Below are 17,545 nucleotides of genomic sequence, written 5' to 3'. Positions count from 1 at the left end.
GTCAGGGTTCCTTTAAGGCTAAGTTACAATCGCCTACGTCAGTAATAGCTCATCCCACAGGTTCTGTGGGAATGTCAGACCCAGCGGGTCGGGGAGCGTCTACGACGCGGCTACATAGCCTTCAGTGCACCACGTTTGTGCACGTTTACATATAATGGTGGCGCCATCAGCATCTAGCTTTGGTCTGCCTACTGTTACAAGTATCAAACAGCTCTCCCGCCCACGAGGGAAGCTTTGGTACGTCCCAAGAGTACTCCAGTGACCCCTAGTGGATGATAAAGAAAATAGGATTTTGGTACTTACCAGGTAAATCCTTTTCTTTGAATCCATAGGGGGCACTGGACGCCCACCCAGAGCAGTTTTACCTGGGTTGTTTTAAGCTCAAGGGAGCTTAGGGTCACAAGTTTTACTTGGTTTGTATTAAGCTCAGAGGAGCTTGTGGTAACACATTTTCACCGATTGGTTCAAAGTATAAAGTTCTATCGGTTAAGGTGTCAACTGTTTAGTTGACAATAAGGTTATGGGTCAACTTTGTTGTTGTCCGTTATATTATAGGTATTCTCCATTGTCAACCTCTCTATATCCTGTTCGCTCAGTAAAAAACACTGACAAAGTACACTGAGGTACTCGGGGATATGGAGGGGGGGAGAGTCCTAAATTTGAATATTCAGTGCCTTTGTTCGGCTACGCCCGTCCATATCCCAAGAGTACTCCAGTGCCCCCTATGGATTCAAAGAAAAGGATTTACCTGGTAAGTACCAAAATCCTATTTTTGTGCCCTGTCTCCTGCGGAGCCGCTATTCCCCATGGTCCTTTCAGGAACCCCAGCATCCACTACGGACTCCGAGAAATAGAATTATCGGTAAGTAAATTCTTATTTTGTCTTTTATGACGCTACCAAGATTGGATGTCCTGCTTCTAAACAGTCCATTGCTCGTTGGCTCAGGTTGACCATTTAACAAGCCTATTCTTCGGCAGCCTTGCCGCTGCCGAGTTCTATTCAGGCTCACTCCACTCGGTCGGTGGCTTCTTCCCGGGCGGCTGCCCGGGGCATCTCGGACTTACAGTTGTGCCATGTAGCTACTTGGTCTGGTTTGAACACATTCGTGAAGTTCTATAGATTAGACACCTTGGCCAGAGATGACTTTCAGTCTGGTCAGGCGGTTTTGCAGGGGTCGCAGCACTCTCCCACCCGTTCTGGGAGCTTTAGGACTTCCCCATGGTTCTAATGTCGTCCCAGTATCCCCTAGGACATTAGAGAAAACAGGAATTTAATGCCTACCGGTAATTCCTTTTCTCATAGTCCATAGTGGATACTGGGCGCCCGCCTCGGTGCTTCGTGTTCCTGCTTACCTGGTTGTAAGTGTTCTTGGTTGGGTCTGCTGTTGCTGTCCCTGTTTGGTTAGCGTTGCTATCCTCTGTTCTGGTTAGCGCTGCTGTCCTCTATTGATGTGTGTTGGTTCGTTGCCTCACCGCTTTTCGTAGTGTATTTCCTTCCTTCTCTTAGTATGTCCGTCTCCTCAGGCACAGTTTTCCTAGACTGAGTCTAGTGGAGGGGCATAGAGGGGAGGAGCCAGCCCACACTAATGATTTCTTAAAGTGCCAGGCTCCAATGGACTCGATCTATACCCCATGGTACTAATGTCATCCCAGTATTCCCTATAGACTACAAGAAAAGGAATTACCGGTAGGTATTACATTTCTATTTTTGAGGGGCTTCATAGGAAAGGGGGTGAATACATATGCACATGCCAATTTTCAGATTTTTATTTATAAAAAATCTCTTTTATATAAAATATATACATTTTTCTCATTTCACTTCACCAACTTAGACTGTTTTGTGCAGATCCATCACATAAATTCAGATAAAAAAAATAATACATTACAACCTGTAATGTAACAACATGGGTAAAAAGCCAAGGCGGGTGAATACTTTAGCAAGGCACACAGAAGCAGATTACATGTGTAGCTCACAGAGTAACATTACTCAGGGAGATGGTATAAATGTAAGACAGGCCAGCTTGTCTGATTCCCCTTTTTCTACTATCCTATCCTATCCTATCATGGATATCCAGAGGATGATGGATGAGAGCACATGGGAGACATGCTGGTTGGAAAAGATAAGTGACCTTTCTGCGGTCAGCGTTAGGGCAGCCTCAGATCCTGATATCAAACGACATTGCAGGGACAGAGTGCCGCAATCACTGATGAGAGAAGGTCCGAAAGTGTGTAGGTCTACCTGCACTGCCTGGGTGTAAATCTGGCACCAGATAGGATGAAGTAACATGAGTCATTGACGCGTTTCCCCGCCTTACATTATTGGCGATTTCCTCAGAATGTCTGATGTACAGGTCTAGTACAATGAGACCAGATACTCTATAAAGAGATGAATGATGAGGAATACACATGACAGACTGGGATACATTGTACTGATGTGTGATTAATCTGCTCCTCACCTCTGTCCTCTTCTTCTCTTCTCAGCTTTTTGTCTTCACGGACGGAGAAGTTGGGAACACAAAGGAAGTTATAGCGGAAGTCCAGAAAAACTCCCATAACCACCGGTAATTACTACCATGTACTCTGCGTATGTGTGCAGGTGTCTAGAAATGAGGCCAGTCTCACCTCTGTCTCACTGTATTATCCCGCAGTGCTAGCGTGGGGTGTCTCCTGCAGGTGTGCTAGTGATCAGGCCCATCTCACCCTCTCACTGTATTACCCCGCAGTGCTAGCGTGGTATGTCTCCTGCAGGTGTGCTAGTGATCAGGCCCATCTCACCCTCTGTCTCATTGTATTATCCCGCAGTGCTAGCGTGGTACAGTATGTCTCCTGCAGGTGTGCTAGTGATCAGGCCCATCTCACCCTCTGCCTCACTGTATTACCCCGCAGTGCTAGCGTGGTGTGTCTCCTGCAGGTGTGCTAGTGATCAGGCTCATCTCACCCTCTGTCTCACTGTATTATCCCGCAGTGCTAGCGTGGTATGTCTCCTGCAGGTGTACTAGTGATCAGGCCCATCTCACCCTCTGTCTCATTGTATTATCCCGCAGTGCTAGCGTGGTACAGTATGTCTCCTGCAGGTGTGCTAGTGATCAGGCCCATCTCACCCTCTGCCTCACTGTATTACCCCGCAGTGCTAGCGTGGTGTGTCTCCTGCAGGTGTGCTAGTGATCAGGCTCATCTCACCCTCTGTCTCACTGTATTATCCCGCAGTGCTAGCGTGGTATGTCTCCTGCAGGTGTACTAGTGATCAGGCCCATCTCACCCTCTGTCTCATTGTATTATCCCGCAGTGCTAGCGTGGTACAGTATGTCTCCTGCAGGTGTGCTAGTGATCAGGCCCATCTCACCCTCTGCCTCACTGTATTACCCCGCAGTGCTAGCGTGGTGTGTCTCCTGCAGCTGTGCTAGTGATCAGGCCCATCTCACCCTCTGACTCTCTGTATTATCCCGCAGTGCTAGCGTGGCATGTCTCCTGCAGGTGTGCTAGTGATCAGGCCCATCTCACCCTCTGCCTCACTGTATTACCCCGCAGTGCTAGCGTGGCATGTCTCCTGCAGGTGTGCTAGTGATCAGGCCCATCTCACCCTCTGCCTCACTGTATTACCCCGCAGTGCTAGCGTGGTGTCTCTCCTGCAGGTGTGCTAGTGATCAGGACCATCTCACCCTCTGCCTCACTGTATTACCCCGCAGTGCTAGCGTGGTGTGTCTCCTGCAGGTGTGCTAGTGATCAGGCTCATCTCACCCTCTGTCTCACTGTATTATCCCGCAGTGCTAGCGTGGTATGTCTCCTGCAGGTGTACTAGTGATCAGGCCCATCTCACCCTCTGTCTCATTGTATTATCCCGCAGTGCTAGCGTGGTACAGTATGTCTCCTGCAGGTGTGCTAGTGATCAGGCCCATCTCACCCTCTGCCTCACTGTATTACCCCGCAGTGCTAGCGTGGTGTGTCTCCTGCAGCTGTGCTAGTGATCAGGCCCATCTCACCCTCTGACTCTCTGTATTATCCCGCAGTGCTAGCGTGGTGTCTCTCCTGCAGGTGTGCTAGTGATCAGGACCATCTCACCCTCTGTCTCACTATATTATCCCGCAGTGCTAGCGTGGTGTGTCTTCTGCAGGTGTGCTAGTAATCAGGCCCATCTCACCCTCTGTCTCACTGTATTATCCCGCAGTGCTAGCATGGTATGTCTCCTGCAGGTGTGCTAGTGATCAGGCCCATCTCACCCTGTGCCTCACTGTATTACCCCGCAGTGCTAGCGTGGTGTCTCCTGCAGGTGTGCTAGTGATCAGGCCCATCTCACCCTCTGTCTCACTGTATTATCCCGCAGTGCTAGCATGGTATGTCTCCTGCAGGTGTGCTAGTGATCAGGCCCATCTCACCCTCTGCCTCACTGTATTACCCCGCAGTGCTAGCGTGGTATGTCTTCTGCAGGTGTGCTAGTGATCAGGCCCATCTCACCCTCTGTTTCACTGTATTATCCCGCAGTGCTAGCGTGGTGTGTCTCCTGCAGGTGTACTAGTGATAAGGCCCATCTCACCCTCTGTCTCATTGTATTATCCCGCAGTGCTAGCGTGGTACAGTATGTCTCCTGCAGGTGTGCTAGTGATCAGGCCCATCTCACCCTCTGCCTCACTGTATTATCCCGCAGTGCTAGCGTGGTGTGTCTTCTGCAGGTGTGCTAGTGATCAGGCCCATCTCACCCTCTGTCTCACTGTTATATCCCGCCTGTTATATCCCGCAGTGCTAGCGTGGTGTGTCTCCTGCAGGTGTGCTAGTGATCAGGCCCATCTCACCCTCTGTCTCACTGTATTATCCCGCAGTGCTAGCATGGTATGTCTCCTGCAGGTGTGCTAGTGATCAGGCCCATCTCACCCTCTGCCTCACTGTATTACCCCGCAGTGCTAGCGTGGTATGTCTCCTGCAGGTGTGCTAGTGATCAGGCCCATCTCACCCTCTGTCTCACTGTATTTTCTTCTTCATCCACTAGGGGTCACTGGAGTACTCTTGGGATATGGACGGCGTAGCAGAACAAAGGCACTGAATATTTAAATTTAGAACTCTCCACCCCTCCATATCCCAGAGTACCTCAGTGTACGAACCCAGTGTTTTTTCTGTGCTCAAAGCACTAACATCGGCTTGTGGGATTCCCACACTTGTTGGAAGATTTTTATTAATTTTTCATTTTTATTTTTAATTTTTTTTTAATAGCACATCCCTTCCCAGTTTCAAGAAAAACATGGGTCCGGGATAGTGCCGCTGCACGGGCAGCGCATGGCGTGTCGGTCCTCACAAAGAGCACCCTCACAGCCACACGCAGTTCACTACCTGCTGTAAACGGAGCTTGCAGATAGAAGCCCCGTCACAGCCATGAACTGCTGCCTGAGCTGGACGGAGCTTACAGGAAGAAGCCCCGTCGCAGCCATGATCTACTCAAGATGACTTAGAGGACTGGACGGAGCTTACACAAAGAAGCTCCGTCGCAGCCAGGACTACAGAGCTGGACGGAGCTTACAGAAGAAGCCCGTCACAGCCATGATTTACAAGACAGCTGGACGAGCTTACACATAAGAAGCCTGTCGCAGCCAGGACTACAGAGCTGGACGGAGCTTACAGAAGAAGCCCGTCACAGCCATAATTTACAACAGCTGGACGAGCTTACACATAAGAAGCCCGTCGCAGCCATGATCAGGAGACAAGGTAGGCTGGGGAACGGGGCGGTCAGCGCAGGCTGCCGCCCCGCTATGTTTGGGTTAATACCTGCTTCCGCTCTTCCGCCCGCAAGCCCCAGCCGCTATGTCTGCAGGCCGCCTGTCCCAGCGCTCCGTCCGGCCGCCCAGCTCCATACGGCCGCCAGCGCCATACGGCCGCAGACGCTCCCTCAGTCTCAGTACAGAGACGGGGACCGCCGCTCCGTCCGGCCGCCCAGCAGCCATCCACCCACATGTGCCAGCGCTATGAGGCTGCAGGCTTCCCGCAGGACACAGCGTTACAAGGCACGGTGGAATTCTGGCGGATTAAATATACAGCAGCACAGTGTATAGGCAGCTATATATAGGTGACAGGTATTTATAATGTATTGTTACCTGTCCTGGGAGTAATAGGCTATTGAGCATATATTACTGTCTGTGAGTTTCACAGTATAATAGGCTATTGAGCCTATATTAATGGCTGTTATTATCACTGTATAATAGGTTATTCAGCCTATATATTAATGTTGGTGGTTATCACTGTATAATAGGCTATTGAGCCTATATTAAGTCTGTGATTATCACTGTATAATAGGCTATTCAGCTTATGTAAATGCTGTATAAATATATTAATGTCTGTAATTATCATAGGCTATTGAGCCTATATATATATATATATATATATATATATATATATATATATATATATATATATATATATATATTTATTAATAGAGCATGTGTTGTACCCAGCCTGTGATTTTACTGTATAATAGGCTAGATTAACACGGAAACATTTGTCACTTGTTCTGTGATTATCACGGTCAGCATGGCAAAGGGGCCATTTTAACCATGCTTCCTGTTGTTTTCCAGGGTGTAATTCTGGAACATTCCTGCCCTACATCTCTAAGCCACCAGAGGCGCAGGGGTGTTAGTGGGAATTTGGTTCGGGTTTCACATGCCCATGTGAACTGTTTTTCACATAAAGAATACTCTAGTTTCTCTTCACATCAAATAAATCTTTCGCTTTTACTATAGATTTCCGTAGAGAGAAACAACCATGAGTTTCATATAAATATGCTGTTCAGCAATAAAATATATATATGACACATAACAATAAGTCGTGCAAGTGTCTGTCCGTTGCCTATTGTGGGGTCTGTCTGCATAGCGAGTAAGGCTCTAGCGCAGACTACAAATAATTTTTAAAAATCCTATGTTAAGCATTGGCAATTCAAATTACAAGAGCGGTAACATCGGAGTCTCGGAAGTTACTCCGCCAGCTCTAACAAAAGACAGTTGTTGACTGGTCTTATAATTTAATGCACAATTCTATGTCAAATCTCACACCGATAACTACCAGTGAGAAGGGTACATTAGACCAGCACTCAGATAGGGCGGGGTTTTTGACAACCATACATTGCTAAATCCCAGTGAGTCAATGTCTCCATTTTTACAGAGACTGAGTAGACTCTAACCACTATTTTATCGTTTCCAAAATGACGCGATCCGCCATTGGTAAATGCGTCTGTGTAAAACATTATAAAAACCCAGAATACATTTGGGTCACTAGATTCTATGTATGGAAACAATGAAAAAGAAGCTGCAGAGTATATCTGTAAAGCTTCTGCTAACGCCGGTTACTTTCATCGTCGCTAGTTTAAGTGCGACAAGGCCAGAACTTGTTGGTCCTAAATTTGATATTCAGCCATTACCGCAGCCAGTATCAAAACGGAAATACTGGTGCCGGCGTTTAATCTCTTTAGACTTCAGTTTTTTCAAAGACAAAACAGTCACGCCTTGTAACGACACGACGCTACAGTCAGCAAGCCAGTGGCTTGATGACCTCTTAGGCATCTCCATGTTCCAATTCTGGAAGCGCGTCTTTACACGTTACATTTGCGGGGTTTCCAGACATCAACTCATGGATGTCTCAGATATTTACAGATTAAAGGACAAGACTGCCTCTGTCGAACGGTTTGGCAGGTTGCCATTTAGTCTCTGCTGGTTTTCAGCAGTTTTTATATCCAGGCAGTAGTACACCAACAGTCAGGGTTATTTATTCCCCTCTGTTTGGGGTAACAAAACCAGACAGCTCCGTCGCAGTCTCAATCAGCAAGTCACTTAATGCAGTTTGAAAATGGATTTTCTGCGGTTACTATTTGCATATTGGAGCCACAAAATTGCATAATTGCACTTGATCTTCACAATGCGTATTTACCCATTCCGGTTTGGTCATCACAGGTTCTAGCGTTTGCAAAACGCCACAACCATTAACCATTTCACTACCATTTGGCATCGTGTCAACGCCTCGGGTATTTACCAAAGTGATGTTGGTGATGATAGCTCATCTCAGAGTCCTGCCAGTGACAATCGTCCATACTTAGACGATCTGCTCATAAGAACTCTGTCTCAACAGAGTTCCTCTAACTTGCGCTACTAATGTATACTGCGGTGGCAGGTCAAGTTTTAAAAACAATCGCATCTAATTCCGTCTAAACGACGTCAATTCCTAGGTAAGATTATAAATACGGTAAATCAAAGACATTTACCTACTACACCAGCAAGAACAAATGTACATCTAGTAATTGGTGTAAAAGCCACGCACACTAGCGGTACATTGGTGTATTCGCCTGTTAACAATAATGATGTGTTTTCAAAGCGCTTTAGTTCGCCGGCCTTCACTCGCGTTTCCCACAGAGGGGCGAGGGTGTATATACTCTGGACAAGAGTCTCAGAGGTTCAGGAGTTGTAGTTAAAAAAGATCAGCGACAGAGTTCTAAAACGGATCACGACAGATTGCTGTCGATAAATGTCCTGGAACTCCGTGCAATTTTCAATGCACTACATGCTTCGCTTTCAGTCTGACCAAGTGCGGTCAGACAACGCAACGGGAGTTGCATACACAAGAACCAAGTAGCCGCATGGCAATGCAGCAGGTAACTCGAATCCTCTATTGCCCACAACACCATTATGGGAGGATGTCAACGGGGTTCATTCCGCGAGTGGACATCTGTTAGACAGATGATCTCGCCCGTCAGGATTTATATCCTGAAAACTGGACCGTAAATCCAGAGGTGTTTCATATGTGAGTACACAAAAGGAGTTACCCTCAGGTATACATGATGGCATCTCGCCACAATTACAAACGCTCAGTATGTGTACCGAACGACAGATCACAAGGGCAGTGGCGGTGGAGTCTCTCACATTCGTGTGGTCATACAGCATCGTGTATCTGGCTCCACCATTTTCCGCTGCTCTCTCCGTTGCGAAAACGGATCATAAGACAGTTCGTCACAGTCATACTAGTGATATCTCATGGGTTTCGGAGAGCTTGCTTCTCGAATCTCCAAGGAATACTGGCACACGATCTTGGTCCGCTCATAATACGTCCAACCTGTTACAACAGGGAACGTTTTTTTTACCCCTAGTTACCTAAGTACCTATTACCTATATACCGCGGCTGCGGTTGACGGGGTGGGGGGTTCAGACCGCCCTCTTAAAAGAAATAGGTCATTACAGTATCGGTTATACTTATCATGTTACGAGCTAGTAAGCTGCTTAAGGCAGCTCATTATTACAAATTCATTATTACAAATTTGGTGTGCATATATAGGTGGTAAAGCTCGGAAGTTTCCGACATCCTCTTTCAAGTTACCGTTATTCTGTTATTTTACAAACGGGGTGGGATGGAGAACTGCGTTTATCTGCACTGAGGGTGCAGGTATCTGTGTGGTCAACTTATTTTCAAAGACGTTTGACTCTATTGCGTCGGTACACACCTTTATACAAGGTGTCATCAAAGTGCAGCCTCCATTTATCCCACCTACAGCGCCAGGCGACTTGAGGTTGGGTTCACATTTCTTACAGTTTTCATATCTTGAACCCTTACAACAAATGGGGATTAAGTTTCTCACTTGGGAAAACATTTTTCTTCTAGCCTTAGCTTCGGCAAGGGTTTTGTTTTCATATTTGGGTGCCTTGTATTCCAAGCCACCGTATTTACGTTTTCTCATGACAAAGCAATCAGTATACCAATAGTGGTTCCTGTGTTGACAGCACATTCTAGAATTCTGAATGTGGTACACGCATTACGCGTCTATATGTCCCGACCGTCTACAGTACGTAATACGGATACGTTGTTTGTTCTCTATGATGCTGCCAACTGGGGTTAGCCAGTTTTCTCAGCAGACATTATCCAGTTGGATAACAATGACTACAAGTCAGGCTTACTTTAAGGCTAAGTTACAGTCCCCTACGTCAGTAACAGCTCATCCCACAGGTTCTGTGGGAATGTCGGCCCCAGCGGGTCGTGGAGCGTCTACTACGCGGCTACATAGCCTTCAGTGCACCACGTTTGTGCACGTTTACACGTTATGGTTGCGGCATCAGCATCTAGCTTTGGCTGCCTACTGTTACAAGTGTCAAACAGCTCTCCCGCCCACGAGGGAAGCTTTGGTACGTCCCAAGAGTACTCCAGTGACCCCTAGTGGATGAAGAAGAAAATAGGATTTTGGTACTTACCAGGTAAATCCTTTTCTTTGAATCCATAGGGGGCACTGGACGCCCACCCAGAGCAGTTTACCTGGGTTGTTTAAGCTCAGAGGAGCTTAGGGTAACAGGTTTTATCTTGTTTGTATTACGCTCAAAGGAGCTTATGGTAACACATTTTCACCTTTTTGGTTCAAACTATCAAGGTCTATCGGTTATGCTGTCAACTGTTTAGTTGACATTAACTTTATGGGTCAACTTTGTTGTTGTCCGGTATGTTATAGGAATTCTCCATTGTCAACCTCTCTATAGCAGTTCGCTCAGTAAAAACACTGGGTTCGTACACTGAGGTACTCTGGGATATGGAGGGGTGGAGAGTTCTAAATTTAAATATTCAGTGCCTTTGTTCTGCTACGCCGTCCATATCCCAAGAGTACTCCAGTGCCCCCTATGGATTCAAAGAAAAGGATTTACCTGGTAAGTACCAAAATCCTATTATCCCGCAGTGCTAGCGTGGTGTCTCCTGCAGGTGTACTAGTGATCAGGCCCATATCACCCTCTGCCTCACTGTATTATCCCGCAGTGCTAGCGTGGTATGTCTCCTGCAGGTGCACTAGTGATCAGGCCCATCTCACCCTCTGTCTCACTGTATTATCCCGCAGTGCTAGCATGGTATGTCTCCTGCAGGTGTGCTAGTAATCAGGACCATCTCACCCTCCCTCACTGTATTATCCCGCAGTACTAGCGTGGCATGTCTCCTGCAGGTGTGCAGTGATCAAGACCGTCTCACCCTCTGTCTCCCTGTGTCTCCCCCTTTCCTTGTCTTGTCACCGTGTCCATGATGATATTACAGGTGTTTCACATTCGGGATTGGGGAAGGAGCTTCTACGTCCCTCATTAAAGGCATGGCCAGAGCTGGGAGTGGAACGAGCGAGTTTATCACCGGCAAAGACAGAATGCAGCCCAAGGTCAGGTTTTTTTATTTTTATAAAAATGTACAAAAACAAAACCCTGACCTAAGACATTTCATTCAAGTGCTCTGTCACAGCCACACAATACACTGGAGAACATAAATCCTTCATACATGACGGCACAATACTGAACAAATGTCAGATTTCCTATATTATTCATCATGAACTGTGTATTTACTCATCACTTAAACTTTGCAAAACTCTACACGGTGCAGGGGGCATGGTGGGGGGAGGGGGAGGATCGTGTCTGAAGCGTTATTGAGAGATAGACACATATATGGGAAGGGGGAATAAATACAATCCTATGAGCACAACATCAAGCAGTGTGATGGCTGTGAGGAAAGAGGGGTGTGGGATGGGGGGAGGAGAGTGGGTGTTGGATGGTGGTGATGAAAGAGGGTGTGGGACGGGGGGGGGGGGGAGAGGGCACAGGATGGGGTGAGGAAAGAGGGTATGGGAAGGGGGTGAAGATACAGTAGAGGGTGAGGTATGGAGGGGAGGAAAGTGGGTGTGGGAAGGGGGTGAAGATACAGTAGAGGGTGAGGAAAGGGGGTGTGGGAAGGAGGTGAAGATACAGTAGAGGGTGAGGGATGGAGGTGAGGAAAGTGGGTGTGGGAAGGGGGTGAAGATACAGTAGAGGGGGAGGTATGGAGGTGAGGAAAGTGGGTGTGGGAAGGAGGTGAAGATACAGTAGAGGGTGAAGAAAGAGGGTGTGGGAAGGGGGTGAAGATACAGTAGAGGGTGAGGGATGGAGGTGAGGAAAGAGGGTGTGGGAAGGAGGTGAAGATACAGTAGAGGGTCAGGGATGGAGGTGAGGAAAGTGGGTGTGGGAAGGGGGTGAAGATACAGTAGAGGGTGCGGGATGGAGGTGAGGAAAGTGGGTGTGAGAAGGGGGTGAAGATACAGTAGAGGGTGAGGAAAGTGGGCATGGGAAGGGGGTGAAGATACAGTAGAGGGTGAGGGATGGAGGTGAGGAAAGTGGGTGTGGGAAGGGGGTGAAGATACAGTAGAGGGTGAGGGATGGAGGTGAGGAAAGTGGGCGTGGGAAGGGGGTGAAGATACAGTAGAGGGTGAGGGATGGAGGTGAGGAAAGTAGGCATGGGAAGGGGGTGAAGATACAGTAGAGGGTGAAGGTTGGAGGTGTGGGAAGGGGGTGAAGATGCAGTAGAGGGTGAGGGATGGAAGTGAGGAAAGTGGGTGTGAGACGGGTGAGGAAAGAGGGTGTGTGATGATGGGATGGGATGTCACAGGCTCAAAGCTTTATTGAGAACAGACACGTATGGGGAGGAAGAGGAGAGGGGTTTAGTCCATCGTGGAATAGTCTCTCAGCAGGCTGTGGACCACCCTGTGACAGTCCTGGATAGACATATTCTCCCTTTTCAGAATGAGGCGATTCCTGGCAGGCCACAGGGTGTCCTTTAACACAGTTCATAAGATGCCCCACAAGTATGGCTGCCAGGAAATAGTCCATACGAAAGGCTGTTCCTGGCCTCGCTGTCCGTAAGTTCACGTTCCTGGGTATCCAGCTGTAACTGTGCCAAGGGGCAGTCCCGACACAGGTACATAGACGTTTCCTCATGTTGGATACACCATGGGCAATGCCGTCTCTGCCAGGTTACACGAGTGCATGAACAGCCTGAGGGGCAGATCCCACCCTACCTTCCTGTAAGGCCATCCTTGCCAGGTCTTTGTGTCCATTTGAGAGCCTTTTGGAGGTTTCCACAAGTCAGGTTTAGCTCCGTAACACTGGGTTCTGGGGGTATTTTATGAACGTGGAGTTCAGGGAGCCATCATCTGTTCCGGCTGCGAGTTCCCTGTGTGACGTTTATTGCTGTTGGGTCAGCAGGACTAATTATATCAAATTGGCTGTTAAATGAATAGTAAGAAAATAATTAATAGATTCCCCTAGTGGCCATTTACTGGCTGTAAACTACATGAATGAGGACACGCGTGCTCCACTCCCACCTAAGTGATTACTTTAGACTCCTCCCAGTTACAGGGTGGGGCTCTCGGTCACAGGGGGGGGTGGGGAAGGGGATCTCTCAGTCACATGGGTAGGACTCACCTGACTGTAAGTGTGCACTCATTCCTGTCTTGTCCACCAGAACATTGCTCCGTAATCACCATCTCACGCTCAGAATACTCTGTATCTCATTAGATTTCTGAGTAGTATAGATAAAGCAATGTAACTCCCTTAATGTTTATTCGCGACTGATTGAGAGATCACAGAAACTCACTGATGTACTAACTCGCGCTCACTCTCTCCCTGTGTGTGTTCTCAGAGAAACCATCCGTCCTCTCATTACACTTTGGTCTGAGTATAGAATTGCTTATATATTTATATCAGAACGAATCCAAAACATGTGGATGGGTATTTGTCCCAGCATACACAACCTAATAACTTAGCTGTTCTTTCCTAACCCTGTAGGGGAGGTCTTCAACAGAGAGGTGTTGGGGACCCGTGGGTAGTTTACATTATCCATACACCGAACGGACAGGGGCCATGCGGTAGTGCGACGGACACGGACAGGTGCCATGAAGTAGTTTGCAGCTTTAGCTTTCATCTTACTCCTGACTTTTCTTTCCCAACCCCATCAGGTTCTTCGAGCCCTAAAGTGCTCCTTACAGCCCACCGTGAAGGACGTCTCTCTGACATGGACCCTTCCTTCCGGAGTGGAAGCCGTTCTCCTGTCCCTGATCCCCACCGCCATCTTCCAGGGTCAGAGGTCTATAGTGTACGCCCAGCTGAAGGGAAAGGTGCGTCACGTCTGTGAGCCTATGACCTGCGGCTCCTTGTACAGAGGAGTGGGAGAGGAATCACACCATGAGTACTATGACGCCTCTGGTATAAGCATCGGAATGTGACCTGTGTTCTCCTTCTGTTCTATAGGTGGAGAATGCAGCGGAGGGTGACGTCTGCCTGCAGTACAAGTTTAAAGATGACGTTTTAAAGAATAATCTTCATTTCCCACTTACAATTGAGAAAGCTGAAAGGTACCGAGATATTCATATTATTTTTTTATAGACCAGGATAAGAGAATAGATGTAGCGAGTGTCCCCAGTGCACCCTACCGTAATTAGTTTTTTAATTGTGTGATTTTATCATCTTCATATCCCTGTAGTTATTTGGCTGCCGTGCGCACTCCTGCAGCTGTTACTAAGCCAATTGTATCTTTCTCTGGCATCCAATCTGGGAGACTGTCAAATACCATGGGGTGTCGTGGGCGCTGTGCGAGGAGCAGACCTAATCTGCAGACGAAACTTGTTTGTGGGCTAGCTAGACTTCATGTACTGAACTCCACTGTTGGGTGGGAGGTTAGAAGCGCTTCTCTGCGCTGTGCCCACAACACCTGCCCACTGTGCTACTGCGCTTCCGGGGAGAGGTCACCCAGTCACAGCTCTGTGGGTGACCTATGATCTGAAGGCATCTCATGCGGGGTCGGAGGTGCTGTGACAGTAACTCCAGAACCATGGTTTGAACAGCTCTGAAGTATCGTTTCCTTCTCCTGGCTGTTGCATCCTGTTCTGCAGGGTGGATGAGAGGAAACTTTTATTTGCATTTGTCCCTCTGGCGGCTGAACTTGGTGGCCACAGTGGTGCCGTTTCTGGCTGTGACTTTTTGGGTGAAGATGACCATGTTGTTTACACATATCCTCTTTAGCGGCTTGGGAGAAGTGCACATTTTTTTTTTTTTTTATAATTCCAGTTGAATCATTAAACCTGACTTGTGGTAACCAAAGACCACCAGTCCAAAGCAACAGTCATTGCAGCAGCCATTTTTTCTCCATGTAGGGTTACTAACAGTGGTAAATTGTGCTGCGTATTCCAGATCTGAATGAGCCGCTTATCAAAGTGAAGTCGGACACAGTTCTCCGACCTCATCCACGTTTGGTTCTGTAAGCAGTTTCTCAAAGTCCAACTTTGCCCTTATAGCAACGCATGGTTTTTCTGAGCTCCATCTTCATCACAATGTGTTCCTGCCACAGTAGAAGAGACACGTCATCTCTGCATAAAGGAACTAGCCAGGGTGGTCTTCTGCTTCAAAGCAATTCAGTTTGCGTGTTTTAAACATGTGGATGTTCCATTTGCAACTTCTCACCTGCTGGTCTTGTTTGAATTCCACTTGGTGACAACCTGTCAGTCCTTACCTTGTTTGCTTGGCAGACACAAATCTGGACTGGGGGTCATCCCTAGCTGACTGTGTGTGGACTGTGATGACCACATTTTTAGGTCTGCAGGGATGTGGTGCGGGCATGCTGGTCCTTCGTCTACAGTGGTTTTGATCTTGGGCTGAGACAAGGTTTCTTATAAACAATCCAGAGAGAATGGTTTGTCTTCTGGCTCTGCTTTAGGCACAGTCCTTCCTTTATGGGTGGCCCTTTCGTATCCTTTTAGACAAGGCCATGGGATTAATCAACCACTAATGAGCAACCTGTGAAACTTTGGGGTCTACTGTAGGGGAAATTATTGGCCTCTCAATGTAACCCCAAAGTGCTGCTTCATGGTGGAGGACACAAAAGGGAACCACATACAGTCCTGGTGGACTCAGTGACTGTCCTGTCACAATACCATTTAGTGTATCTGTTCTCGCTTGTTGAAGTGGTCCCTCATGTGTTACAAAGGCAAAAGCCAAGGGAGTAAAGCCATTCTAGAGTCCCTTGATTAGTATTTCCTACCGCCTCAGCATGGCATTAGACCCAATTTGGAAACTGCCCGTCTGGCTGTATCTCCTAAGTCAGGGCCCCATTTTGCATCAGAATAAAATTGGAAATATAGAAACAGAATGCGACGGGAGAGAAGAACCACTTGGCCCATCTAGTCTGCCCCTTCTTTATCCTTATGGTAACCTCAAACACTTTTAGATCCTTCTTTCTGTGTAAGGATATCCTTATGTCTATCACATGCATATTTCAATTGCTCTACTGTCTTAATCTCTACCACCTCTGATGGGAGGCTGTTCCACTTGTCCACTACCCTATAGTAATATAGATATATAGTTTGGTTGGCATTCACGACATGGCTGTTGAAGCAATGATCCTCTGAGCTAAGGATTCTTCAGATCATGCCATTCAGGCCATGATACAGGCATAGAACCCAGTATCTTCCACAGCTTACCACAATGTTTGGAAGAATTACATCTCTGTGTAAGTAAGCGGGTCCTCGTTCAGATGGTTAGTCCCTTGCCATCTTGCAGGACCGCTCAGACAAACATAGCCTCCCTGAAGGTGCAGGTTCCAACTCTTACTATCTTTTCCAGTGTAAGTATTGCTTGCCATTTCATTATCATTTGTAGTTCCCCATTTCTGCTTTTTCATTGATATTCGGTGGTCCTAGCGCCAGAACTTTTTATTATTTACACTTACACCAGGTGATTGCGATACCTGCTGTTCACCGTTAAATCCGTTCCTATTACTCCATCTGGGGTACACACTTTCTGTGTCGTACTGTGTTTTTATACAGTTTTTTCAGTGTCGTTCTGGTCAGGGTGTCATTTCTTCCTCCCCTGATCTTAATAAATTTGAAACAAGTATAAGGAATATCATTGGGATGTGGAAGGGAGGCGGCAGCCCACAAAGTAGTTACTGTACTTGTCAGATTGTGCTTATCCTGGAACAACCCCCTCTACACCCCGCTACTCCCCATGGTGTTCCAGTGTCTCCCAGATGGATCGAGAGAAACAGATTTGGTTACGGATACGTGTGTGTGTGTGTGTGTGTGTATGTATGTATGTAGATATAGATATATATTATAATAATGTTTCATATATGCTCTGATCCCCCACATGTACTAACTGGTCTATTCCCTCAGACCCACCATCCACAGACTGGCATCTAAAGCTCTGATCCCTGCCATGTACTAACTGGTCTTATTCCCTCAGACCCACCATCCAAAGACTGGCAGCCAAAGCTCTGATCCCCATGTACTAACTGGTCTTATTCCCTCAGACCCACCATCCACAGACTGGCAGCCAAAGCTCTGATCCCCCCCCCATGTACTAACTGGTCTTGTTCCCTCAGACCCACCATCCACAGACTGGCAGCCAAAGCTCTGATCCCCCCATGTACTAACTGGTCTTATTCCCTCAGACCCACCATCCACAGACTGGCAGGCAAAGCTCTGATCCCCCCATGTACTAACTGTTCTTGTTCCCTCAGACCCACCATCCACAGACTGGCAGCCAAAGCCGTGATCTCTCAGCTGGAGCATGGAACTGATTCAGACTCTGAGGAGGTAAAGAAGAGAATCTTGGAGACCAGTCTGCAGTCCGGAGTCATCTCCTCTCTTACAGCCTTTGTAGCTGTCAACAAGGACTCTAAGACGCTGGTGGAGGGCACTGCAGTGCGCAGGGACATCCCGGCTCCAGGTGCGTAGCCCCCTTCTGCTGCGCAGTGCTCTGTAGTAGGA

At 47.6% G+C, this 17,545-nt stretch overlaps 1 protein-coding gene and 1 pseudogene across 3 annotated transcripts in view; both read left to right on the top strand.

Annotated features, from left to right (window-relative positions):
* The window catches only part of LOC135054368 (von Willebrand factor A domain-containing protein 5A-like), a 188,169-nt gene that overhangs the window by 158,984 nt on the left and 11,640 nt on the right, over positions 1-17,545 (top strand). For 2 of the 3 annotated variants that reach the window (XM_063957558.1, XM_063957559.1), the window contains 5 exons: positions 2,482-2,561; positions 11,023-11,137; positions 13,739-13,897; positions 14,031-14,134; positions 17,296-17,504. In XM_063957558.1, the coding sequence (XP_063813628.1) occupies positions 2,482-2,561; positions 11,023-11,137; positions 13,739-13,897; positions 14,031-14,134; positions 17,296-17,504 (667 nt within the window). Of the gene's footprint in view, positions 1-2,481; positions 2,562-11,022; positions 11,138-13,738; positions 13,898-14,030; positions 14,135-16,948; positions 17,016-17,295; positions 17,505-17,545 lie in introns of those variants that run through there. The other variant, XM_063957560.1, reaches the window with a different exon arrangement.
* Positions 6,671-6,772, top strand: LOC134932406 (U5 spliceosomal RNA; annotated as a pseudogene).

The sequence above is a fragment of the Pseudophryne corroboree genome, chromosome 1 (assembly GCF_028390025.1).
Source record: "Pseudophryne corroboree isolate aPseCor3 chromosome 1, aPseCor3.hap2, whole genome shotgun sequence".
In the NCBI taxonomy this organism is placed as follows: domain Eukaryota; kingdom Metazoa; phylum Chordata; class Amphibia; order Anura; family Myobatrachidae; genus Pseudophryne; species Pseudophryne corroboree.
Note: the sequence above shows the minus strand (reverse complement) of the source record. Positions and strands in the feature narration are given on the sequence as shown.